This window comes from Artibeus jamaicensis, unplaced genomic scaffold (genome assembly GCF_021234435.1).
Source record: "Artibeus jamaicensis isolate MK-2021 breed Jamaican fruit bat unplaced genomic scaffold, CSHL_Jam_final contig_685, whole genome shotgun sequence".
NCBI lineage: Eukaryota > Metazoa > Chordata > Mammalia > Chiroptera > Phyllostomidae > Artibeus > Artibeus jamaicensis.
Genome location: NW_026521924.1, coordinates 27,935,202 through 27,960,989, shown reverse-complemented (window position 1 = coordinate 27,960,989; position 25,788 = coordinate 27,935,202). Strand labels below are relative to the sequence as shown.

Below are 25,788 nucleotides of genomic sequence, written 5' to 3'. Positions count from 1 at the left end.
GCCGCCATGTCGCGCTTCACACGCACCAAGAATTCCGTCAAGTTTCCCCCCTTTCGGGGCCGGCGGAGGCTTGCAACGGCCTGGGGCGCTGTTCACCGGCCCCCCGCAGCCCCCTCCCCTCAGCCGCGCCCGCCCGAGCCGCCGCGGGAAGCTGAGGCGACGCCTGCCCGCTCCCGCAGGGTCTGAGGGCGGGGGAGCCAGCGGTGCCAGGGCCCCTCCTCCTGTGTCCTCGCGTCCGCCGGCCCGGCCCGCTCTCCCCTTCCGCCCCTCCCGCTCAGTGTTTGGAAACCGAAAGGGAAGAAAACCGAAAGTGCGCGGCTCTGGGCGGAACCGCGGACCTGCTTGGACCCGAACCGCGGCACCAAACGGCGGCGGCGAGAGGACGCGCCGGAGCCGGGTGAGTGACCCCTGTCCCGCGTCCCGGGCTCCCGCCACCCCCGGCGCCCCACTCGCCCTCCTCGGCGCCTGTCACTTTCACCGCTTTACATTCTCTCTGCCTTGGACTTCCGTTTTTCCCAGCGCCCGCATCTTCCACCTTGGAGTCCCCGTCCCCAGCTCCCCCATCATCTTCATCCCCCGCCTCTGCACCACCTCGGCCCCCCAACTTCACCCCCTCTGCGCCCAGCGCCTCCATTGTCCGCCCGGAGAGAGCCCTCCCTCGCCACCTCTGCCTGCCGCCTCCGTCTCTACCCTCACTTTCTGCCTCAGTCACCCCCACCCCTCCCCCTCCTCTGCCCTCACCCCGGCCATCGCGCGGTTTCTACGAAGCACCCTCCCCCCAGTTTCCAGGTCCCCCATCACCTGCAGCGCCCCCTTCCTCCCAAGGTTCCCGACCCCTTCAGCTCTCACCACCACCGCTGCCACTCCCCGCTTCGGCCCGGCCGTGGCGGCTCCCTCGCGCCCCCACACAGCCCCGGCTCTCCCTGACCCCTTGGGGACCCCGCCAGGCCCCGGGGGGCTCCTGGGGCCAGCGGCGCCGCCATCCCTCTTGTACCCTCTCGGGCCCCTGGAGTCGTCCCCCCGAAACCCGGCCCTGGCTGCGGGTCTCGGCCTCTGTCGTCCCACCGCGGTGACCACCGCTCGCCTCCCCTGCGATCCTCGTCCCAGCCTGGCCGTCGGTGCTCGTCTTCTCCCCGCCCTTCGGGCATTGATTCCCAGAGAAACCCACCGTGGTCTGCTTTTGTCGAAGCATTTCCTGCTTCTTTCCGCCCCTCCCGTGCCTTGCCTTTCATCTCAGAAAATTTCTGAGTTTCTAATTTAGGTGGTTTTTATTTTTGTTTTTGTTTTTGTTTTCTCAAGTGGGGGGAGAAGGAATTTTTTCCCTGGGAGTTTTTTTCCCATGAAAAATAAATACATAAATACATAAACCAAACAACTCAATATTGAACCTGAGCCAAGAGAGCGGGGTTTGATACCACGAGGGAGATTTACCAAAAATTTTGCCAGCGAGAAGGAAAGGGACTCTTTTCTGATGAGGATAAAAGCTACTCCTCATATAATGCCAAATCTATTCACAGTTTCCAACCATGAATATTTAAAAACTTAGAAGGACAGTCCCAGAAAGCCCCTTGCTGAGGTCTACAAACCACCCACTTTTCCTCTCGCCCTAGCCCACAGGGTGTGTATGAGCTCTGTTGGGAAGTTCCCTTAAATGGGCTTCTCTTCCTCCAAAAATCAAGGTAGAAAGAGGAGAAGGAAAACTGCAGATTCTGAGCTGATTGAGGAAACAGCATCCTGCAGATGCTAAGCCTCCTGATTGTTGAAACATGTGATTTTCTTTGTTTTGATTTCACTAGAATGGAGAACTTAGGTTGGCTGCATTCCAAAGAGTAGCATAAGGGGTAACTACTAAATAATGATTCACAAACTGTAGAGTACTGTAAGCTATAGAATGCTATGTAGTATAAATGCCGAATGGGGTGGTATGTTCATGTTTTTGGATTAACAAAAATGTACTTCTTTCTGTCGTGGCAACCATGTTTATCTGCTTTATAGAAAGGAAAATGAAACCTAACAACAGGTTAGGTGATTTGGCTAAAGGCATAAAACAAACAGTAGTTTGGAATGGGAATAAATGACACTTCCTCTACTCTGAGAAAGTGCGGGGATAAAGAGAAGGGGGGAATTTGACTCCTCAAAGTCACCTAAATTGTGAATTTAATGTTTTTATATCATAGTTGAGTGTTCAGAGTTGAACACTGTCCATGATTAAAATCTGCGTTTAACTCTTGGTTAACAAATCATTAAGATTTGGCAGGATTGACTTAATGCTGTTTTAGGGTTTTTCTGCCAGATGCTATGTTTCAAGAGCATTAATTCCTTTCAACCTGTACAGATTTCTGGGCAGTTTAAGGTGGAGGAATTCAAGTGACTCAGACATGGAGGACAGAAGACCTTGTCCAGATGCCAGGCCCAGGAATCCCCATAACAACCACAGAGGTGAGTAAGGTTTTCCAGCTAATGGGAAGGAAACCAAGCTCCCCGTGAAGGAGCAGGCCCACCCATGATTGGCTGCATCTCTCAAGTAAAAAATAGTTTATTTCTTAGCTATAATATGATTGACTCTGAAAGAACGGCCCTTTGCTTTCTCCCTGAAGAGAATTGATGGATGGGTGCACTTCAACAAAGAGAGTAATGAGGTGTCAGAGTGGAAGTAGTGCTCTGGTTTAGAGCAGCACTGTCCAGTAGAAACATAAGAAAAGCCAAAAATACAATTTAAAAATTGTCCAGTAGCACTGTTTAAAAAAGCACAAAGAAACAGGTAAAATCCATTTTTAATTTAATAAAGTTTAATGATTTAGTACTTAAAGTCAATATATTCAAATATCTTATAATTGAATGTAGTATTATCATAGTACTTTACTAATTTTGAAAGTACTTTTGAAATTTCACTTATTTACCATATATTTAAGTATTTAAGATTTTACCAATATAAAAAATTTTAGTGAGCTATTTAACTTTTTTTGGTATTAGGTATTCAAAATTCTGTGTGTTGTTTTACACGTCCTAATTCAGATTAATCACATTTAAGATGCTTAATAGCCACAAATACCTAGTGGCTTTATACTTGAGAGCATCTGTCTAGAGTCTTAGCCATCAAAGCAAAATTAGTTCTAAAAGCATTACTCTACTACAGTGATTGTTCTGTTATGCTAACAACTTTCTAAAACAAACAACCAAGTGGATTTTTGCTTTTCCCTAAGTTTTCAATATGTCATCTGAGTTTAGCTGTGGAACAAATGATGAAGAACTGCAGAATTTTATTTTATGAGCTGTATGAATGTTGAAAAGAATGAGAAACAATCAATTTTTTGTTCTTCCAAAATGTCTAGTTTTCTAATCAGATCAGAATATTAGAAGTAGGACTTTTCTTCTGATATCTTGGGAATTTGAAAGTATTAATTATAAAAATTTAAAGTACAGTACTATACAGTATTTATATTTTACCAAATACTCCTGTATGTTTCACATTAAAATTTTCTCTGAAAAATGCAGAATAAGCCCTGGCCTGTGTGGCTCAGTGAATTGAGTGCTGGTGTGCAAACCAAAGGGTTGCCAGTTTGATTCCCAGTCAGAGCACATGCCTGGATTGCAGGCCAGGTCACCAGTGGGGACTACATGAGAGGCAACCACACACTGATACTTCTCTCCCTCTCTTTCTTCCTTCCTTCCCCTCTCTCTAAAAATAAATAAATAAAGTATTTTTAAAAGATGCAAAACAATAAAAAATGTACATGAGTAGACCTAGCATTAAGTGGAATGATCATTTTGAATATGGTATGCATTTGAAATTTTTATGATATTTTTTATCATCAAGTTATTGTATACAGTCTTATTTTTTGTTTGCTTGTTTATAAAATCTTCAAGTCATTCTGCCAGTTGGGTCAGCTCCAGAATCATTTTTAGAGAAAAAGAAAGTGAGAAAAACTGGGCATGAGTTTGTGGGCCAAGATCGCTTATGAAATGTGTGGCAGATCAAGGAAGACAAGTTTGGCTTCATCTCCTGTGTGGTGTTAGCTTTCATGTGTGTACTGGGTGTGTCACCTAACACCGCCCCCCCAAGCACACATCCTTTCTCTTCTGAGTGTTGCTAATAGATAAGTACTATGTGCATGAACTCGCACTGCAGAAAGGAGGAACACGAGTTTCATTTTCCAGTTTCGTTTACAGTCTGTTAGTTAGCTCAAAGGCATCTTAGTAAAGGAAACTCCACATCCCCCTCTGCTCTCTGGGCAAAATTTAAGACACATTGCCCTTTATAGTTTTATTTCACTTGATGCCTCTGTTGCCTATCATGTAATTGTTTAATGGCAGAACCAATGGCTCTAAAAATCAATAGGGTAGGCCAATAGAAAATTATTAGTGCTACAAGTAATAACTAACCTTAGTGAGCTTTATATGTCAGGTGCTATACTATACTAAGTATCTCATAAACATTTAATCCTTTTTTTTTTTTAAACTGAAGATACTATTTTTTTATTTATCTTTAGAGAGGAAGGGAAGGAGAGAAGTAGAGAAATATCAGTGTATGGTTGCCTCTCATGGGTCCCCTGCTGGGAACTGGCCTGCAACCTAGGCATGTGCCCTGACTGGGAATCGAACCGCGATCGTGTGGTTCGCAGGCCCGCACTCAATCCACTGAGCTACACCAGCCAGGTTAATCCTTTTTTTTTTTTATTTTAAAGTTTTCATTTAGAGAGTGGACCTATGAACCACACAATCGCAGTTCGATTCCCAGTCAGGGCACATGCCTGGGTTGCAGGCCAGCCCCCAGCAGGGGACTGTCAAGAAGCAACCATACATTGGTATTTCTATCCTCTGCTTCCCTTCTTCTCTAAAGATAATTTCTTTTTAAGGTTTTCATTTACTTATTTTTAGAGAGAGGGGAAGGGAGGGAGAAAGAGGGAGTGAAACGTCAATGTGTGGTTGTCTCTCACATGGCCCCCACTGGTGACCCGGCCTGCAACTCAGGCATGAGCCCTGACTGGGAATCGAACCAACAACCCTTTGATTCTCAGCCTGTGCTCAACCCATATGCTGAAGTTTAGAGAAATTATGTACCTTAGCCAAGGTAATACAGTGAGGAAGTGCTCAGATCAGTATTTGAATCAGTTCTTTTTGGCTCTGAAACTAACACTGGCTATTGTTTGGTACTGGCAAGAAAATACAAGCAATGAGCTGATCTTTTTTTTTTTTTTTTTAAGATTTTATTTATTTATTTTTAGACAGAAGGGAAAGAGGAGAGAAAGAGAGTGAAAGAAACATCAATATGTGGTTGCCTCTCTGCACCTCTGCTGGATACTTGGCCTGCAACCCAGACACGTGCCCTGACTAGGAATTGAACTGGCAACCCTTTAGTTCACAGGCCCACACTCAGTCCACTGAACCACACCAGTCAGGGCAAGCTGATCTTTTTGACCCTCTGAAATAATAACAGCTTGTGAGGATTAAGTGATATACCACAAGCATTTAAATTTCTCTAGCATGTATTATATACCCCAAAATGTTTATTCCTTTTCCCTTTTGTACCCTCTGAAAAAAACCTGTATTTTTAAAGATTTTATTTATTTATTTTTGGAGAGAGGGAGAGAAACATCTTTTGGTTGCGTCTTGCCTGCCCCCGTCTGGGGACCTGGCCCACAACCCAGGCATGTGCCCCAACTTGGAATCAAACCGGCAGGCTTTTGGTTTGTTTGATAACACCCAATCCACTAATCCACACCAGTCAAGGCAACAATATTTTTATAATATATACAGCAACATAGTAATTGATGTTACATTTACTATATGGCTTGGTAGAAAATCTTAGTTCTCGTGCAATAAAACTCCTTGGATGGTTTGGAAAATGAGAACATGTTCATTGTCATCCTACTAGATTTCTTTGCACCTTGGTTTTTGTGCTTACTTGATATTCCCATTGTGTTTAGGGCCTATCGATGGTGAATTACCACCAAGAGGTAGAAATCAGGCCAATAACCCACCAGTCAATGTTCTCAGAGGAGGAGCCAACCTGCTGGGAAGGCATCCTAGGGCCAACAACCATCCTGTTCCTTACTGGCAAAGAGAAGAAAGGTTTGCAGCAATGGGAAGGAACCCACATCCGGAAAGGAGGAACCGTGGGGGACATGCCAATGATGAACCGAGAGGCCAAAGACATGGTCAGGAGAATGACACCAGGCAGAGAAATGGCAATCAGGAGGGAAGGAACCGCAGACCACCGTGGTCTGATGAAAACTTTCAACAGCGGCGGACCCCCTACCAAAAGCCTGCAGGACAGCCACAGCAGGTGAAGAAACTGGGCTATAAGTTCCTAGAAAGTCTTCTGCAGAAAGACCCCTCTGAGGTGGTCATCACACTTGCCTCAAGTTTAGGACTGAAAGAGCTTCTGTCTCATTCTTTTATGAAATCCAGTCTCCTTGAGCTCATTTGTCAGGTTCTTCGGAAGGCATGTAGTTCCAAAATGGATCGCCAGAGCATTCTTCATGTCCTGGGCATATTGAAGAACTCAAAATTCCTCAAAGTCTGCCTTCCGAATTATGTGGTAGGGATGATCACTGAACCCTCTGCTGATATTCGAAACCAGTATCCAGAACACATTAGCAACATCATCTCCCTCCTCCAGGAGCTTGTGAGTGTCTTCCCTGCCAGCTCTATGCAGGAAACTTCCATGCTCATTTCCCTCTTGCCAACTTCTCTTAATGCTTTGAGAGCCTCTGGTGTTGACATAGAAGAGGAGACTGAGAAGAACCTGGAAAAGGTACAGACCATCATTGAACATTTGCAGGAAAAGAGGCGAGAGGGCACTTTAAGAGAGGACACCTACACTTTAGTACAGACTAAGGCAGAGGACCATGTTGAGAGCTACCGGACTATGCCCATTTACCCTACATACAATGAAGTGCACTTGGATGAGAAGCCATTCCTTCGTCCCAACATCATTGCTGGAAAATATGAGAGCACTGCTGTCTATCTGGATACCCACTTTCGACTGCTGCGAGAAGATTTTGTCAGACCCCTACGAGAAGGCATTTTGGAACTTCTCCAGAGCTTTGAAGACCAAGGCCTGAGGAAGAGAAAGTTTGATGACATCCGAATCTACTTTGATACTAGGATTATCACCCCTGTGTGTTCATCATCAGGCATTGTCTATAAGGTGCATTTTGACACAAAACCACTGAAAAATGTTCGCTGGCAGAATTCCAAACGATTGCTCTATGGGTCCTTGGTGTGCATGTCCAAGGACAATTTTGAGACATTTCTGTTTGCCACAGTGTCTAACCGAGAGCAAGAAGATCTCCGCCAAGGATTTGTCCAGCTTTGCTTCAATGAGCAGAGCCAAGAACTGCTAGCAGAGGTCCATCCCTCTGACTCATTCCTCATGGTGGAGACAACTGCATACTTCGAGGCCTATAGGCATGTCCTGGAAGGACTCCAGGAGATCCAGGAGGAAGACGTCCCTTTCCAGAGAAACATTGTGGAATGTGACTCTCATGTGAGGGAGCCAAGGTACTTGGTAATGGGAGGCAGATATGATTTTACTCCCTTAATAAATAATCCCTCAGCCACCAAAGAATCTTTGAAGGATGGCTTGAGATATTCTAGAGTTAATGTCTTAGACCCCAGCCAGTGGCCCTCCAAGGAAGTCCTGAAGCTGGATGACTCCCAGATGGAAGCTTTGCAGTTTGCTCTCACAAGAGAACTGGCTGTTATTCAGGGACCTCCTGGAACAGGTAGGAGAATTTTTCAGAGCATATGTCATCTGCCTTAGGAGAAAGGGAAGGGACACTTGACTCTAGATTTCTAGAATATCTCAATTAGAAACATTCCCATGATGGGGTGGAGGAACTAGAAGAAGCTATAGAGGGGATAAATGATGATGGAAGGAGACTTGGGGTGGTAAACACAATACGATACACAGATGATATAAAATTGTACACTCGAAATATATATAATTTTACTAACCAATGTCACATCAATAAATTCAATTTTAAAAAAAGAAATATTCCCAGGAAATGGGCTTCAAACTTGTCTATAAAGTTTGCTTATGTTGATTTTTCAGTGGCAACCCATTGGTAATGCATAGTAATAAACCAAAATCATAAGGTTGGAGAAGACTGCTAAGGGACAAACTTTAGAAAACTACTTCTGCTTCATCAAAGGCTATATTAGTTTGTTTTGTATATTGCTTTTAATTAAGTAACATCAAGTACAGCAGGTCCTGGAATAATGTTATTTCATTCACCATCATTTTTTAAATAACATTGATCAGTAAAAAAATCAATTTCCAGTCAGGGCCACTGTCTGTGGGGTCTGCATGGTCTCCCCACGCACGTCTGTATGGGTTTTCTCCAGGGACTCCAGTCCCTCCCACGCCCCACAGATATGTGCGTGAGGTGAACTGATATGTCTGCACCGTCCCAGTCTGCGTAAGTGTGAGCATGTGCCCTGGGGTGGATGGGCGTCCTGTCCAGGGTGGGCCCTGCCTTGCACCCTGAGCTGTCAGGATCGGCTCCAGCCGTCTCAACCCTGAACTGGAATAAGTGGGTCGGAAAAGAATTCTCTTAACTTGTTTTTATTCATCTTTCTTAAGTGTATGTATACAGTTCACATTTCTTTCAGTGTTTAATATTAGGAATATTTGGGGTCTTTATTTAGAAGTTTGGTGATGATTTTGTGACCAGAAATATGCCATAGAAACTTACTCTTGTTTCTATCAATCAGCTTGTGGGAAAATTGACTTTGTTATATGTCATTTTGCTTAAAGACTTATATTTCAAGAATCTATGAATGACGTTGAGGACTTACTATATATAATAATAGTACTATGTGCTAAGTACTGTTTTACCTACCATGCATATGTGAACTTATTGCATCCTCACAATAACTGTGAGGCAGAAACATTTGATTATACAGATGAAAAAACTAAGACAAAGAATCTGAATAATATGTTGAAGCTCGCATGGATGGTAAGTGACAGACCTAGGTCTTGAATCCAGGCATTTTGGCTCTAGAGTCCTGGCTCCTCTCTGCTTGCTTCTCATGAAAATATACCCCCCTATACCCTTCTGCCCATGTACCATTCTCTAATCCTACTCTGGGATAATAACTACTATTAGCAGTTTGATATGTATCTTTTAAGATGTTCTCCAAGATTAGCACTGATATTTCTTTGTATTTATATGTGTATTTATATGTTTACATACATATATCACACTCTTCCTTTTTTTTTTAAGATTTTATTTATTTATCTTTAGAGGGGAAGAGAAGGAGAGAGGGAGAGAAATATCAGTGTATGGTTGCCTCTCATGTCCCCTGCTGGGAACTGGCCTGAAACCCAGGCATGTGCCCTGGCTGGAAATCAAACCGCAGTTGTTTGGTTCACAGGTCCACGCTCAATCCACTGAGCTACACCAGCTAGGGCACACTTTTCCTATTTTTAATAACAAAAATGGAATCATGCTCTTTTAATGGTCTATAATTTATATATAGACATATAAATTATACATGTTATGAACAGTTTTACATTCTTTATGCTACAGTTACATTTAGAAATGTACCTCACTCTTTATTATGCCTGCCTTCCCTGTAGGGTATGAATGTGTCATATATAAATATTTTGTTATTACATCAGTGCTGTAATAAGTACCCATATGTCTATATTTTTGCATGTGTGTATCTTTGGGTACTCTGCTTATTTACTCTGCTTATTATTTCTTGTAATTTTTTTTGCTCAAGTCGGAATTCACAATAATAGTTATACTGGATACTACTAAATTAGTCTCCCAAAAGGATGTACAAAAAAAAAACCCAAAACAGGAAGAGGTCTTTAAAAAACACTGATAAAGTAATGGCAACTCATGATAAAAAAAATGAATGCAATAGATGAAAAGTTCTTTCTAATAAATACCTATATGGTGGAAAAATATGCATGATTAAAGTAATGTTTTGAGGGTTTTTTTAAAATGCACCAGTTTGTCCTGTCACCAAAGTGAATATGCTTACATTTCCTTACATTCTTTTTTTTTTAAAGATTTTATTTATTTACTTACTCTATTGTTGTTCAATTACAGTTGTCTGCATTTTCTCCCCACCATTCCCCAGCCCCCTCATATTTATTTTTAGACAGAGGGGTAGGGTGAGAGAAAGGGAGAGAAACATCAATGTGTGGTTGCCTCTTTGTGCATCCCGCACTGGGGACCTGGCCTGTAACCCAGGCATGTGCCCTGATTCGGAATCAAACTGGTGACCCTTTGGTTCTCTGACTGGCACTTAATCTGCTGAACCACACCAGCCAGGGCCATTTCCTTACATTCTTTCCAGCATTATTGTATGTTTACATTTTTTTTTCCTGATCATCAGTTTTTGCTAATCTGAGAGATCAGAAATGTTGGCTCATTACTAATTTTAATTTTATCTTTTAATAAAATAAAAAGTGGTTAAAAAATTAAGCCCATGTCTCCCTCCTTCTACCACCTCACTCAGTTCCCTTCTCTAAAGCAAACAATGTCATCTTCTGGTGTATCTTTCCAGAGTTTTTCTTATGAATATTCAAGCAGATACATACTTACACTTATTCCCTCCATTTTTTTAACTCACTATGCTAGAAATACTCTTCTGCATGTTGTTTTGCTTCTTTCACATTCATACATAGTAGTATTTCCCTCTTGTTTATGTGACTTTATTGTATTCCATTGTGTGGATAGGTCGTAATCAGATGGTATATCCATCAGTAGGAAATGCTAAAAAAATCACCTTACATCTGTGAAAAACAAGAAGGGACCATTCTTTAAGTGAAAAAAGCAAGATGTAGATCAGTGAAAATAGTCTGCTGCTATTTGTATGAAAGAAAGAAAAGGAAAAACTCTGCGTAGTCACGTTTGCCTATACATGCACTGATGGCTGTCTCTGGGAAGTCACACAAGAGACTGGTGACATGGGTAGCTTTTAAGACAGGAAGAGGGTGGCTGGGGGACAGATGAGCATAAGGACTTTTAAAAAATAAGAATTTTCTGTGATTAACTACTCCTTTTAGTGTCTTAATTTTTCTAACTCTCCTTTTTTCTTTTTTCATAGGCAAAACCTATGTGGGTCTAAAAATTGTTCAGGCCCTTCTAACAAATTACCCTGTTTGGCAAATTAGCCACCAGAAGTTCCCCATCTTGGTTGTATGTTATACTAATCATGCTTTGGACCAGTTTTTGGAAGGTAATGTATGCAAAATTATTCTGTAGCAAGACATTTATAATTGAACCATTTAGCAACTTCAGTAGCTTTCTATTGCTCTTTGGATAAAAGTCCACAGTTCTCACAATGATTTGTAAAGCTATATGTTGCCTATACCACCCTAACTCTGAATCTCATTTCCTACCTCTTCCCTTTGTCTTCAGTTCCTTGAATTCCTCAACTTCTTTCTTCGTCCATGCTGTGCCCCCGCCTAGAATGCACCTTTTCTCTACACCTATCTGTCCATCTTGACTGCATCCAGCCTGGCTGGTTCCATGTCTATTCATTCCTCAGATTTCACCTTAAATATCTCTTCATGTGCACTTTAATATTGCCCTAGGCCAAAGTTAAGTCTCCTTTTGTATTTTTCCTTCAGAGACTTAACACATATGTAACAATTTATTTTTACATAGCTGAGCCCTAGACTATAAATACCATGAAGATTGTTCCTGTTTCTTGGTATATTCACAGATCCTGGCACATACTAGGCACTGAAAAATACTGATTACATTAATGAGTGAAAAAGTATATGATATTCCGTTTGCTTAGAACATTGTTTTCCATTCTTCTATATCCTCCTTCCACCTAGATTAAATCTTCCTTATTCTTGGAGTCTCAATTCAAATATGAGATCCTCAAGAATTAGACCCCTACCTCATCCAGACTAGGTAAGGTCTCCAGTTACATACTTGCAGCATCATGTATTTATAGTACTTAACTGCATTTTTACTACAGTGATAAATTGTTCAATGTGTATATTCTCTGCCAGACTGTGAAACATAGGAACAAATTAGAAACTGAGTCTGAGTTTTCACAGCTCTGTCTTCAGAGCCTAGCACATGTCTGGCACATAAAAGGAATCCATTCATATAATATGTAGAGTGAATAATAGAGAACATTCACTAAGAGCTTATTCTATGCCAGGCCCTACCTAGGAGCTATAAAGATAATCTTTAGTTTACTCAGACTGTATATAGTCCTATGAGGAAAATAGTACTGTTTTCAAATCACAGATGAAGAAACTGAGGGTCAAGTTGAGTAACATGCCCCAGGTTACATGGCAGTAAATTGTGGAGCCAGTTAGTTGGGTCCTCAATAATCTGATTTTAAAGCCTATGCTCTTGACCACACTTAACTGCTCTGCAGGTTATATTCATTTCTGGGGCCATATTGCTCATTAATGGGGTAGATTTCCTGTAAGCACCAGTTTGTTCCCTCAGGGACCAACTGACACACTACCCCAAACACATGCAGCTCTCACCTGAGAGAATCCAGCATCGCTCCTCTCAACTCTGCTGTGCTCCACTTTTCTCCACAGGTATCTACAGGTGTCAGAAGACCAGCATCGTGAGAGTAGGTGGAAGGAGCAACAGTGAAGTACTGAAGCAGTTCACCCTGAGGGAGCTGAGGAACAAGCGGGAATTTCGCCGAAACCTCCCCATGCACCTCCAAAGGGCCTATATGAATGTGAGTCCAGGCTTTGGGTGTTGGAGTCACTCACGGGGCAATTAGACAAGACAACATTGGCTTTCTGGGGAGGCAGTCCGAGGTAGAGAGGGAAGCTCCACAAGACTCTGAAGGACCCAGGTTCATTCCAGCACTACATTCTGCTAATCCCCTGGGGTGACCTTCGCCTTTGTAATGAATCCACAGTGGAGAATGGACAAAAAAGGGCACACTGCCCTCTCCCCGCTCCTGCCAGAACCTTGGGCCAATCCCTCCAAACACCCGCAGCACTTCTACTTACAGCCTATTGACCATCTTCTAGCTGAGCAGCCATATGCCAACCAAAATTCTGAGTTATTACTGAGGGAAAAAGAAGTCTCCACCACAGGATCCTTGGGCTGTTTTTCTATAGTATTATTTCTTTCCTTGTTTATTAGTTGGCGTCTTTTAGACATTTTAGATAATAAACTTTTGGTTTTAAAACTACAGTAATGTGCTTTGGGAAATTGGTTTATTCTCCATTCTTGCTGTTCCTGTCTTAGCTTTGTTTTCCCTCCAGGCAGGCACTGAGTTTGGGAAACCTCCAAAACTCATGAGAATACCTCCTGATTATTTCTTTACCACTGTTCTAAGCAGATCATGACACAAATGAAGGAGTCAGAGCAAGAGCTGCATCAAGGGGCCCAGACTCTGGAGTGCACCATGGGTGGTGTAGTGCGGGAACAGCACCTGGAGAAGTACATTTCCTCCCAGCATTGGAAAAGCCTGATGAATGGACCAGTGCAGGTAAGGGTCATCCTGGGGGGGCGCAAGTGTCTGTCTTGTCACAGCACTTTGGAAGGAGCATTCAGCAAAAGCAGTGATCCAAAGCATTAGCTGTTTGGTAAATTGATGCTGACATAATGTTGGAAGTTCCATTTCGTGAGAGACAGCTGAGTATACTAGTCAAGAACAAGACTCTGGAGCTAGCCTTCTGGATTGAAATTCTGATTTTGCTCTGGGCAAGTTACTTGATTTCCTCATTTATACCCTGGAGATAATAACAACATTAAGTTGAACCATATGAAATTGCCAGTGTTTGAAATTTTGACTTGCATGTCTGTAAAGTGACTGGCCAGGAACCTAGGGAAGTGGCACCTTGTTGTGTCAATAGATTGGTGAATTCCAGGGTAATAAACCCAAAAGCCAAAAGGGGTCAATTAGGTTCTGTAAAAATGACTGAAGCAGGCTAGATGTGAGATTTGGGAAGTAGAGAGAACTGTGGCAAAGCAGAAAAAGGCGGGGCAGCAACTCACTTCTAGCTATTTGTTGCCATTTAGGAATGCAGACTGTTTGCCGCCATAGCTCCTGGTTTTGTCAAAAGAGGCAGGAAGTTTTTATTTTTAAAAGTCTATGCAAGCCTTGACTGGTATGGCTCAGTTGGTTGGATGTCATCCCGTAAACCACAAGGTTCCCAGTTTATTTCCCAGTCAGGGCACATGCCTGGGTTACAGGTCCAGTGCCCGGTCAGGGCACGTGAAGAAGCAATGGGTCATTGTTTCTCACATCGATGTTTCTTTCCCTTTCTTTTTTCCTCTCTTCCCCTTTTTCTGTATCAATAAAAGAAGATTATTTAAGAAATGTTTGCAAGTAATTAAATAATCCAGTTGCCCAAGGGCTGCCAATTTGCAGCCACTAAATTTTAAGGGAATTACTTTCAATTTGTCAAGACCTTTTTCTTCACACCAGTTGTCATAGAATTCTCATGACTGATAATTCTTCCTTCCTCAGGATGGTGAATGGGGTTTTGTCCAGAGCTGGAAGCATTCCATGATGCTGGAATGGCTGGGTCTGGGTGTCATTTCTTTCACCCAAAGTGTTCCAGCAGGACCTGAAAATATAGGTAAGAAGTGTATGTCTACCTAGAATCACATTCTAAAGTGGAATATGATAAAAACCAGAAGAGCAGAACTTAAAAATACCCAGGATATGTAATGAGCATTAATGAATCAGAAAAGACAAATAATTGCTTAGTAGGAAAATAGATAAAACACTCTTTAACAGGCACATTACAGAGTAGGAAATCCTAATGGTCAGTAAACATATGAGAGGTGCTCATTAGAAACTAGAAGAATTAAAACCAAAATGAGGTACTGTTATGCACCCACCAGATTGGCAAAAATTAAAAGGTTGTATATAACCCCACACTGATAAGAATGCAAAGCAGTAGGAGCTCGAGAAACAGGCCTCAAATGTCGATCAACATTTGTACAATGGATGGATTGATTATAACCTATTCAGATAATGAAATACTGTACAATAGTGAAAAGGAATTGTAGCACAGATAGCAACATGCATGAATCTCAAAAATATGCTGAATGAAAAAGGCAAGTTAAGGGAAAATGCTGGGCCAGCACAAATAACGCGCATTTTTTATTACAAGATCATAAGCATGTAATTGTATAACATAACAAGATCACACTCAAGCACACCATGTGATATTTTACATGAATGGTCAAATGAAAACTAGAAATTATTACACACATATTATTACCCTACCAACCACACTCATGCAGGCATTACTTCTGCCGGACCCTGTATATACAATATGATTTCAGTTAGATAGAGCTCCAAAAAATCAAGATTAGACTGTGTTATTTAGAGGTAATACACATTATATACAGTGTGGGGCAAAAGTAGGGGCAATTGCCTCACAATTTACAGTTGTATGTGAAACACAGTTTATTCTTGTATTACTGTGTATTATTATTATTTTCCATATAAACAATTGTATATGGTAAAGATTTTTCCCCACCCTGTATATGGTAAATTTTTTTAAGGGGGCAGTGAGTGATACAAAATGGTAACAAAAAGGTGTATAAGGAAGCCTGTCTCCATCCCCTAGCTCTCGTCAGTGCCCTCTTTCATGCTTTGGCTTCAAGCGTCCTCATTTCCTTCCTACGTGTTCTCTTCTCTTAGCCCAGGCAGAAGGGGAGGAGGAGGAGGAAGAAGGGGAAGAGGAAGGTTCTCTGATTGAGATTGCAGAGGAGGCCGACCTGATTCAAGCAGACCGGGTGATTGAGGAGGAAGAGGTAGTGAGGCCCCGGCGGCGGAAGAAGGAAGAGAATGGGGCAATCCAGGAATTGGCTAAAGTGCTTCTGGCCATGAGGCTAGAAAATGAAGGCCCTGGGACAGCAGCTGGGCAGGAGCAAGCTGAAGGAGAGTGGGAGGTAAACTCACTTCTCTTAAAGCCTTAACAGAATGAGGAATGGGAGTTTTGCCTGGTGGGCGGTTAGACTTTCCTGAAATAGGCCTGAGAACATCAGTTCTGACCAGAACAGCAGTTTTTATCATCCATGTTTGTTATGTTTTCACCTCACTCATCCTCACAGTGAGCTGAATTTACACATCTACAACCAGACCCCAATATATAAGGATGAGTCTTATTTTCAAGACTAGAAAAATACAGCCCTTCAGAGGGGCCCCAGCAAGAAATGCCCGTTTATAAAGATAGGAATCAGGTAGCTGAGTGCTTCCCTTGAACTTTGAGAAAAATGCAGTACATATGCAGCAGATCAAATGCTTGTAGTCTTAGTGCTTGGTGCTTCCATGGATATTAACCTTTTACTAACTAGAAAACAAGTCTAAATCTGCATTAAGATTTTAGAGGATTCAAGTAAAAGGGAAAGAAGCAAGCCATACCAGCTGGATGGGATGCTTCACTCACCCTGGAATTTGATGTTTCTCTTAAAGCCAGAATAGTGTGAACACACACATGGCTACATACAGACTTGCCCTTCACTCCTTCCTTGGTTAGGACCCCAAGGTCCTCAGAATGCACTATGCATTACTATGATGATGGAGGACTACACACTTAAAATAACGTTTTCTGGATCCCACTGTTTACTTTAAGGGACTTTCAAGATAACTTTGGATGCAATTTTTACTAGTCTGATGGCTTCAAACCTGTGATCTCTTAGTTCAGTTCAACATCACTATAAATGATGGGTGGAGTCATAATCCCAACACTTTGAAACATGGATTGGGCATCTCTCTGCCACGTGGCCTCAGGCGGAGTTTGTTTGGTTTTGAAGTGGGGCAAGGACCATAATATTGTGACATTTGTCTTGGATGCCAGTTGTTTTAAGGATTCATGGCCTCAGATTTCGTGACACATCCAGGGGAGAGCACTTTCTCCAAAATGGTGCCTTTAATCCACTTGTGAAACATACTCTCACGGTATGATGGTGTTAAGACCATTTTAGCAGGCTCTGTATGGAATTCAGAAAGTCTTACCTCTCTACTTTCGTGACACATGTTTTAGGAATGAGAAACCAACTGTGGTCAAAAGACATTTTGTGATAACTGGTGCCAGCACTATTGTAAGTGCTTTCCATGTATTTACCACTTCCATCAATCCAGCAATCTTATGAAGAAGCACTGTTACTATTCTCACTTTATAGAAGGGATACTGAGGCACAGAGGTCCAGTAACTTACTCTAGGTCCTACAGCTAATAAGAGGTAGATGGGACTTTGAATCCAGGTACACTGGCCCCAGAGCTCCATTTAGCTACTTGGCAATGGAATATCTGTTGAGAAAGTGTGAGACACTTAAAGAGTGTCTCTTTTGCATGTCCCTTTTGCATGTGCTATGACCCTCATCTAGGGCGTAGAACAGGGTCCACCTCTGCTCATATGATGACCCTGGCTGGTATTGATGTCAACAGATGCAGCGTAACCAGAAAAAGAAAATGAAGAAGAAAGTAAAGGATGAGCTTCGCAAACTGAACACCATGACTGAGGCCGAGGCCAATGAAATCCAGGATGTTTGGCAGCTGGATCTGAATTCTCGCTGGCAGCTTTATAGGTACTATGTCCAACACCCACCTCCCCCAGCTCTAGTCCATGTAATTTCCACAGGAGGTTCCTTTTCTGTTCCTAGAATATAACCCCCCAGGCCTTCAACAGGGTTAACTAATGATAGATTCAGCCGTGGGATAGAAGATACTTGGCTGTACCTCCTCATGGAGTTTAGAGTCTATCCAAGCAGACAAATTAGTTAATTCCACAAATAAAATATTGCAAATGGGCATAAACACTAAGAAAAAAAAGCAAGGAGTGCTAGTAATGTTAACGTGTATCTGAGCTGGTCTGTCCAAGGTATCCAGGAAAAAAACATGGGAGGCAAGCTCTGAAAGAGGAGTAGATAATTATAAAGCCAGTAGGGAAGGAAGAGATGAGATTTGGGGGACCTCCTGGTAAAGGCCCTGATATGAGAGGGAGCATATCTGTTTGAGAAAGTGAAAAGGGCAGCCAGAATGTCTGTGGCTCAGAGAAATGCAAAGTTAAGTCAGAGAGGTGGGCAGGGACCAGACACTGCAAGGCCTCAAAGGGCTAAGGTGAGGACCAAGGGTTTTATCTGAAGAGCATCAAAAATTCATTGGAAGATTTTACAGCACAGTAGTGACACGATCCATTTTACTTATAAAAGAAGACTCTGGAGAATTAGGAAGGGAAGAAGACTCAGCCAGGGATGGGCGGGAAGAATTTGGAGAAATTCTTGAAGCTTTTTAAAAAACAAATTATTTAGTTTTAGAGAAAGAGGAAGAGAAACATCAATGTGTGGTTGCTTCTTGTGTACCCCCAACTGGGGACCTGGCCCGCAACTCAGGCATATGCCCTGACTGTGAATTGAACCAGCAACCCTTTAGTTCACAGGCTGGTGCTCAATCCACTGAGTGACACTAGCCACGGCTCTTCTTTAAGCTTTTGAAGTCCCTTTCTCTTTTTCCAAGGTTTAACCTCTGTTCTTTGTCCTGACCCCCTTTTTAGCTCTTCACCTCTTAAATACATGTCTCTATGCATGTTTTTATTGGGCATCTTAGACTCCTGGGTCCCTGCACATCTGGGTCTTTTTCTCTGTGACTTGTAATCTCCTCAGCAGTCCAGGTTTCACTTCACACACAGGGCACAATGAAGGGGGTCTTCTGCCTTCTCAAAGAGCTCGTGGCTCACTCTACCTTGTTCTTCATATTCTTCAGGCTGTGGCTACAGAGGTACCAGGCTGACACCCGCCGAAAGATCCTCAGCTATGAGCATCAGTACCGCGCATCAGCAGAGAGACTGGCGGAGCTGAGACTCCAGGAAGACCTGCACATTCTGAAAGATGCCCAGGTCATAGGAATGACAACCACAGGTAAGAAAACATAAGTAAATTTACCTGCTCCAGCCATTCACTCCTGGTGCCAGGCTCCTTTCAGATGATGTAGGACAGGTAAAGTGAAGCTTCTTTAGTAGGTTAGGGGAAAATACCATGAAAAGCTATTGAAAGCAAGCAAGCTGTATTTAGGGAACTGTTGGTGAAATCCACCTACTTGTTCCTGTTGCATTTGGAACCCCAGTAATGACCAACGTGGGTATGATGCTCTGGTAACCATCCAGCAGCACCTGTTCTCTCATTCAGTAGTCACCATAGCTTTGGGTGAATGTGAGGGGCTCAGTTGTCACAGACCCAGAAGCCCAGTGGCCTGGTGGGTCCAGTACATCATCTCAGGGGAGCCTCTTCTCTCTTGACTTGAGGTGCTGCCAAATATCGCCAGATTTTGCAGAAAGTAGAGCCTCGGATTGTCATTGTGGAAGAGGCTGCCGAAGTCCTTGAGGCCCACACCATTGCCACATTGAGCAAAGCGTGCCAGCACCTCATTCTGATTGGAGACCACCAACAGGTGAGGCCGGAGCCCCTGAATATGGGCTTGCTGTCTGGGGGGTAGAATTAATCAGGAGGACCCTGGCCACTCTGCTTCAACGGTTCTTAAGCCTATTAATGGCTTTCTTTGGTTACTTTTTCTTTTACCTTCTACATTCAATCTCAGAGTAAGTGCTCTTAGATTTGGGGTATATTTTAGAAGTAGCATCATCCATTTCATCTGTTTCCTCTGCTAATTTTTTTTATCCACCATAGCCTTTTTTTTTTTTAAGATTTTATTCATTTATCTTTAGAGGGGAAGGGAAGGAGAGAGGGAGAGAAACATCAATGTATGGTTGCCTCTCATGCGTCCCCCACTGGGACCTGGCCTGCAACCCAGGCCTGAGCCCTGACTGGGAATCGAACTGCGATTGTCTGGTTCTCAGGCCCGCACTCAATCCACTGAGCTACACCAGCTGGGGCCACCGTAGCCTTTTAAGTGGACTCTTGAAATACCATGTTTTCTGTCCCCCTGCTTCCATTTTTGCCACCTTCTAATCCATTCTTAATAAAGGTGCCAACATGAAATTAAACAACAACAAAAAAGTAAATCAGATCATGTCACTTCTAGATCAGAACTCTCCAGTGGTTTCTCATTACACCTAATATAAAAATCAAGCTTCTGCCATAGCTGGTGTGGCTCAGTGGATTGAGTACTGGCCTGCGAACCAAAGGGTTGCCAGTTCAATTCCCAGTCAGAGCATATGCCTGTGTTCTGAGCCAGGTCCCCAGTGGGGGCCATGTGAGAGGCACCTACACACTGATGTTTCTCTCTCCCTCTCTCACCCTCCCCCTCTCTAAAAATAAATAAATAAAATCTTTTTTTTTTTTTTTTACTGTATTTATCTTTAGAGGGGAAGGGAAGGAGAGAGGGAGAGAAACATCAATGTATGGTTGCCTTTCATGTGTCCCCTGCTGGGAACTGGCCTGCAACCCAGGCATGTGCCCTGACTGGGAATTGAACCTCGACTGGTTCGCAGGCCCGTGCTCAATCTTTTTTTTTTTTTTTAAATCAGGTTTCTTAGGCCCTGGCTGGTGTAGCTCAATGGATTGAGCACAGGCCTGCGAACCAAACAACCGTGGTTCGATTTCCAGTCAGGGCACATGCCTGGGTTTCAGGCCAGGTCCCAGCAGGGGACACATGAGAGGCAGCCATACATTGATATTTCTCTCCCTCTCTCCTTCCCTTCCCCTCCCCTCTAAAGATAGATAAATAAATAAAATCTTTTAAAAAAATCAAGTTTCCTAAAGTTGTCTACAATATTCTCAGGGTTCAGCCTGCTTCTCTGACTTCACCTCGTACCACTGTCTCATGTGATTACTGTGTTAGCCCCCTGTCCTTCCTGCTCCCTCCTGGCTTGCTTTTCGAATGACTGGCAGCTTCTTCCATGCTGGCCTCAGCTCCTGTTCAGAAGGGCGTAGCTGAAGAACCTGTACCCCTGGGCACTGTGTCCCATTGCCATTATTTCTTGCCCTCGTGGCCCTTGTCACTCTTTATCTGTGGTCTCTCAGCACTTATAGCACTACCTGTACATAGAAGGCACTTAAAAAATATTTGATGAGTAGGTGGGTGGGTGGATGAATGAATTAATTGTATTTTCAATAGAGAATTCTCAGACATGTTTCTTTTCTCAGCTGCGCCCCAGTGCCAACGTGTATGACCTGGCCAAGAATTTCAACCTTGAGGTGTCCCTCTTTGAACGGCTAGTGAAAGTAAACATTCCCTTCATCCGTCTGAATTACCAGGTGAGAAGGTGGGCCTCTGTTATTACAAAACGTCTCAGAGAAGGCTCTTGGGAGCCTGCCAACTGCCAGCAAGAAAGTTCTCATAAAAATAAAACTGGTTTAGTAATGAAATGACTCTGTCAGACTATTTTGTTTTCTGTTTTAAAACACAGCAAGATCAGCTTGTGTTGAGTTTATTTTGGATGAAGGAGCCCATTTATATTCTTTCTTCCCTATTATTATTTTCAAATGTTACCTGCCCAGATTTTCCACCTGTTCTTTAGAAAAACTGCATTTAATCTCTGCCCATGTTTCTGATGACATACATGTCCTGTTTCAGCACCGCATGCGCCCTGAAATCGCCCGGCTTTTGACCCCCCACATTTACCAGGATCTAGAGAATCATCCCTCTGTTCTCAAATACGAGAAGATTAAGGTGAGTCTGCCCTACCCCCCCCCCCGCTGCTGTCAGCAACCTAAGAGCCTGTGTTTTCCTTAGGATGAGAAGGGGCTTTCAGAAGGGCATTGAGCCAGCTTTTTAAAACTAGTTTTTAAGAGTATGAGTATGATAAAATTTGATAGTATAGGCCTGGGTTTTGAATCCCAGCTCTGCCAGTTAGTAGCTGTGTTACATTTTAGGAAGTTATATACCAGTTCTGAGTATTAGGGTCGTCTTCTGTACAGTGAGAACAATGGCTGCTCACTCATCACATTATGGGATTGAAGGAGATGAGGTATGTAAAGCCATCAATCAGCACGATAGAGTGCTTATAAGTTAGCTCCTCTCTCGTCATCATAGCTGCTGCTTATTCCCTGATCTATAATGGTTAGATTGTGGGTGGCTATTATAAATATTAATATCAAACAAGTGTCTTCAAAACTAAAATACACATTAATTTTTTATCTATTTCACTGTTTGTTAATGCTCCAAAACAAAGCCCATGGTGACTACAGAATCAAAGTCCATGGTACCGAGTATACAAAAAGCCTTCAAGGTCTCTCCCACTCCGGAACAGGGTCAGTGGTCAACAAATGTGGCGATAGAAAGAGCTGCCATGAGTGAACTTTCTAACATGTCACTTATTTTCTTTTTTAGGGGGTTTCTTCTAACCTTTACTTTATAGAACACAACTTTCCTGAACAGGAAATCCAAGAAGGCAAAAGCCATCAGAATCAGCATGAGGCTCATTTTGTGGTAGAGCTGTGCAAGTACTTCCTGTGCCAGGAGTACCTGCCCTCCCAGATAACCATCCTTACCACCTACACGGGGCAGCTGTTCTGCCTGCGCAAACTCATGCCAGCTGAGACATTTGCTCGTGTCAAGGTCCATGTGGTGGACAAATACCAAGGGGAAGAGAATGACATCATCCTTCTCTCACTAGTACGGAGCAATCAGGAAGGCAAGGTGGGTTTTCTCCAGATATCCAACCGCATCTGCGTGGCCTTGTCCCGCGCCAAGAAGGGGATGTACTGCATCGGAAACATGCAGATGCTGGCCAAGGTACCCTTGTGGAGCAAGATCATTCATACCCTTCGAGAGAACAATCAAATAGGCCAAACGCTTCGGCTGTGCTGCCAGAACCACCCTGATACCTACACTGTAGTATCCAAAGCTTCTGACTTCCAAAGAGTGCCCGAAGGAGGCTGCAACCTACCCTGTGAGTTCCGACTGGATTGTGGTCATGTCTGCACTCGTGCATGCCACCCTTATGATCCCTTGCACAAGAAGTTCCAATGCATAAAGCCGTGCCAGAAGGTCATCTGCAAAGACAGACATCGGTGCCCCCTTGTTTGCTTTCAGGAATGTGAGCCCTGTCAGGTGAAAGTGCCCAAAATCATTCTTCGGTGTGGCCATGAACAGATGGTCCCTTGTTCCCTGTCTGAGTCTGATTTTTGCTGTCAAGAGCCTTGCTCCAAGGTCCTGAAATGCGGGCACAGGTGCAGCCACTCATGTGGTGAGTCCTGTGTGCAGTTGTGTTCAGAAATGGTCACTGTGAAACTCAAGTGTGGGCACAGTCAACAGGTGAAATGCGGTAATGTGGAGGACCTCAAGTATGACCTACCAGTCAAGTGCACTACCAAGTGTGGCGCCATCTTGAACTGTGGGCATCCATGCCCTGGCTCCTGCCACAGTTGCTTCGAAGGGCGCTTTCATGAGCGCTGTCAGCAGCCCTGCAAGCGTCTGCTCATCTGCTCACACAAGTGCCAGGAGCCATGCATTGGCGAGTGCCCACCCTGCCAGCGGACCTGTCAGAACCGCTGTGTCCACAGCCAGTGCAAGAAGAAGTGTGGGGAACTGTGCAGCGGCTGCGTGGAACCCTGTGTTTGGCGCTGCCAGCATTACCAGTGCACCAAACTCTGCTGTGAGCCCTGCAACCGACCCCCATGCTACGTGCCTTGTACTAAGTTGCTAGCTTGTGGCCACCCCTGCATTGGTTTGTGTGGGGAGCCGTGCCCCAAGAAGTGCCGTGTCTGCCACCAGGAGGAAGTCACCCAAATCTTCTTTGGCTTTGAAGATGAGCCTGATGCCCGCTTTGTACAGCTGGAAGACTGTAGCCATATCTTCGAGGTACAAGCCTTGGACCAGTACATGAATGAGCAGAAGGATGATGAAGTTGCCATCAGGTTGAAAGTCTGTCCAGTGTGCCAGGTGCCAATCCGTAAAAACCTGAGATATGGAACCAGCATCAAACAACGACTGCAGGAGATTGAAATAGTTAAACTAAAGATCCAGGGCTCCGCAGGGGAAATCGCAACCAGCCAGGAACAACTTAAGGCTCTGCTGGAGGGGAAGAGTCTCCTCCACCAACTGCTTCCTGAAGACTTCCTTATGTTGACAGAGAAGCTGACCCAGAAAAATCTGTCAGTGAAGGACCTGGGCCTTGTTGAGAATTACATCAACTTCTATGACTACTTGGCTAGACTGTGTGATTCCCTGAAAAAGGTGCATTTCTCGGAACAAAGCAAAGTGAGGACTCGACTAGACCAGGTCCGTGAGTGGCTAGCCAAGAAGCGATTGAGCTTTACCAGCCAGGAATTGGATGACCTCCAAAGTGAAATCCAGAGGCTCACATACCTGGTGGACCTCCTGGCCCGCTGCAAAATGGCAGAGGGGAAAGTGAGTGGTACTGTAGCAGAAGAGGTCTGCGTTGTCCGCAGAATCCTTGAGAGAACATGTAAATTCACCCAGCAGGATGAGCAGCTTGTGCAGAAAAAAATGGAAGCCCTGAAAGCCACCCTTCCCTGCTCTGGCCTGGGCATCTCAGAGAGAGAGCGTGTACAGATCGTCAAAGCAATAGGTTTACCTCTTGGCCACTGGTTCAAGTGTCCCAATGGCCACATCTATGTGATTGGCGATTGTGGGGGAGCCATGCAGAGGAGCACATGTCCTGACTGTAAAGAAGTGATTGGGGGAGTGAATCATACTCTGGAAAGAAGCAATGAGCTTGCTTCTGAGATGGATGGAGCACAGCATGCTGCCTGGTCTGACACAGCCAACAACCTGATGAACTTTGAGGAGATCCACAGGTTGATGTAGGAAGATGGCACGCAGCTGCCTTTTGCCCTGACCACTGTATGGCTGGGGTTGGCTTCTTTATGAAGGAATCAAAGGGTTTTTTTTAATTGTCTTAGCACCTACTTAAGGATCCACTTTTAGGGCTTGCCCTCATTTGTTTCTAGATTAACCCCTGCGCTAGAGTAAGCACTTTACCTCCAGAACTGAGAACAAAGTTAACAGATGTAATCTTTTTTCCTCTCCTGCAAGTTAGTGGACAGACTCCCTGGAGCATGTTTGGGGCTACACAGTGATATCTCTGGGTCCTGACTCCATCAGATGTTTTTTCTGCACTGCTGTGGGGACAGAGTGTAAGCTCGGTGAAGAAGACTTAATCTGAGTGCCAGGCCTTAACTTGCAGACTGACTTTAATTCTAATAAACAGAAGCTCAGAGGAGTTGTTTATGAACTACTTACCCTTTAAACGAGCACAAGATTCCCTCTTGCCTTTCTCAGGCACCCTCGTTCCAGATGAGGCATGTGATAAGACAGACTTCACTAACTCTGACCCAGTTACATATTTACTGAGAGCGAGAAAAATGCGATTACCCACAGCTGGGTGCTTATGCAAGAAGCCCAGGCTAACTAAGGAGTGATCCTCATCACGTACCTTTCCTGTGACTTGCACTTTGGGGCAGTGGTTTCTTTGCATGTAACAGGAAAGGTTCAGTAGCAGTGCTGGTTCCCTGGGGTCCTGAGTGGAATTAAACTCACATTCGTATCAGCAGCACCTATCCTAAGTGTGACCCTTTATCCCAACACTATCTGTTGCAGCTTCTGCCTGTGCAGGGTTAGCATGCCAACAGCTTCTGCAGGCCCCAGACCCATGCCAGAAACCAGCTCCCCAGGCCTGCCTCCTGTGTAGTCTGTCAGTCCATTGTTTCCTAGAACACTTAGGCATCTCAGGTCTTTCTAATGTTGATGAGAAAAATCTTTCCTATGTATGCATTTCCTTTTTTGTCTACTATGCACTTTAGCCTCTAAAGCTAATAAAAACTGATCGCAAGAATTCAGTGGTCCATGTTTGTCCTCAGCTGTTAGAATCAGCTGTTAGGTGGCTTGAGACTGAGGATGGGAATGGGGGCCATTTTGTTTCTGTGGTTTAGGTTTGTT

At 43.8% G+C, this 25,788-nt stretch overlaps 1 protein-coding gene across 1 annotated transcript; it reads left to right on the top strand.

The window, feature by feature from the left end:
* Nucleotides 1-166: 166 nt before the first annotated feature.
* ZNFX1 (zinc finger NFX1-type containing 1) lies at nucleotides 167-25,684 on the top strand. Its single transcript, XM_037164595.2, has 14 exons — nucleotides 167-397; nucleotides 2,336-2,439; nucleotides 5,928-7,730; nucleotides 11,074-11,205; nucleotides 12,542-12,690; nucleotides 13,306-13,455; nucleotides 14,440-14,551; nucleotides 15,628-15,878; nucleotides 17,377-17,516; nucleotides 18,691-18,845; nucleotides 19,229-19,374; nucleotides 21,030-21,140; nucleotides 21,460-21,555; nucleotides 22,216-25,684. The coding sequence occupies exons 2-14, from the start codon at nucleotides 2,379-2,381 to the stop codon at nucleotides 24,655-24,657; spliced, it is 5,748 nt and encodes a 1,915-aa protein (XP_037020490.2). The 5' UTR covers nucleotides 167-397; nucleotides 2,336-2,378; the 3' UTR covers nucleotides 24,658-25,684.
* Nucleotides 25,685-25,788: the final 104 nt, after the last annotated feature.

What these genes read in the sequence shown, in the direction of transcription:
- ZNFX1 (XM_037164595.2), top strand. Translation starts at nt 2,379, where the DNA reads ATGGAGGACAGAAGACCTTGTCCAGATGCCAGGCCCAGGAATCCCCAT. An exon ending in TTTGGACCAGTTTTTGGAAG is followed by an intron (nt 11,206 to 12,541) that starts GTAATGTATGCA and finishes TTTTCTCCACAG; the next exon opens with GTATCTACAGGTGTCAGAAG. An exon ending in TCTCGCTGGCAGCTTTATAG is followed by an intron (nt 17,517 to 18,690) that starts GTACTATGTCCA and finishes CATATTCTTCAG; the next exon opens with GCTGTGGCTACAGAGGTACC.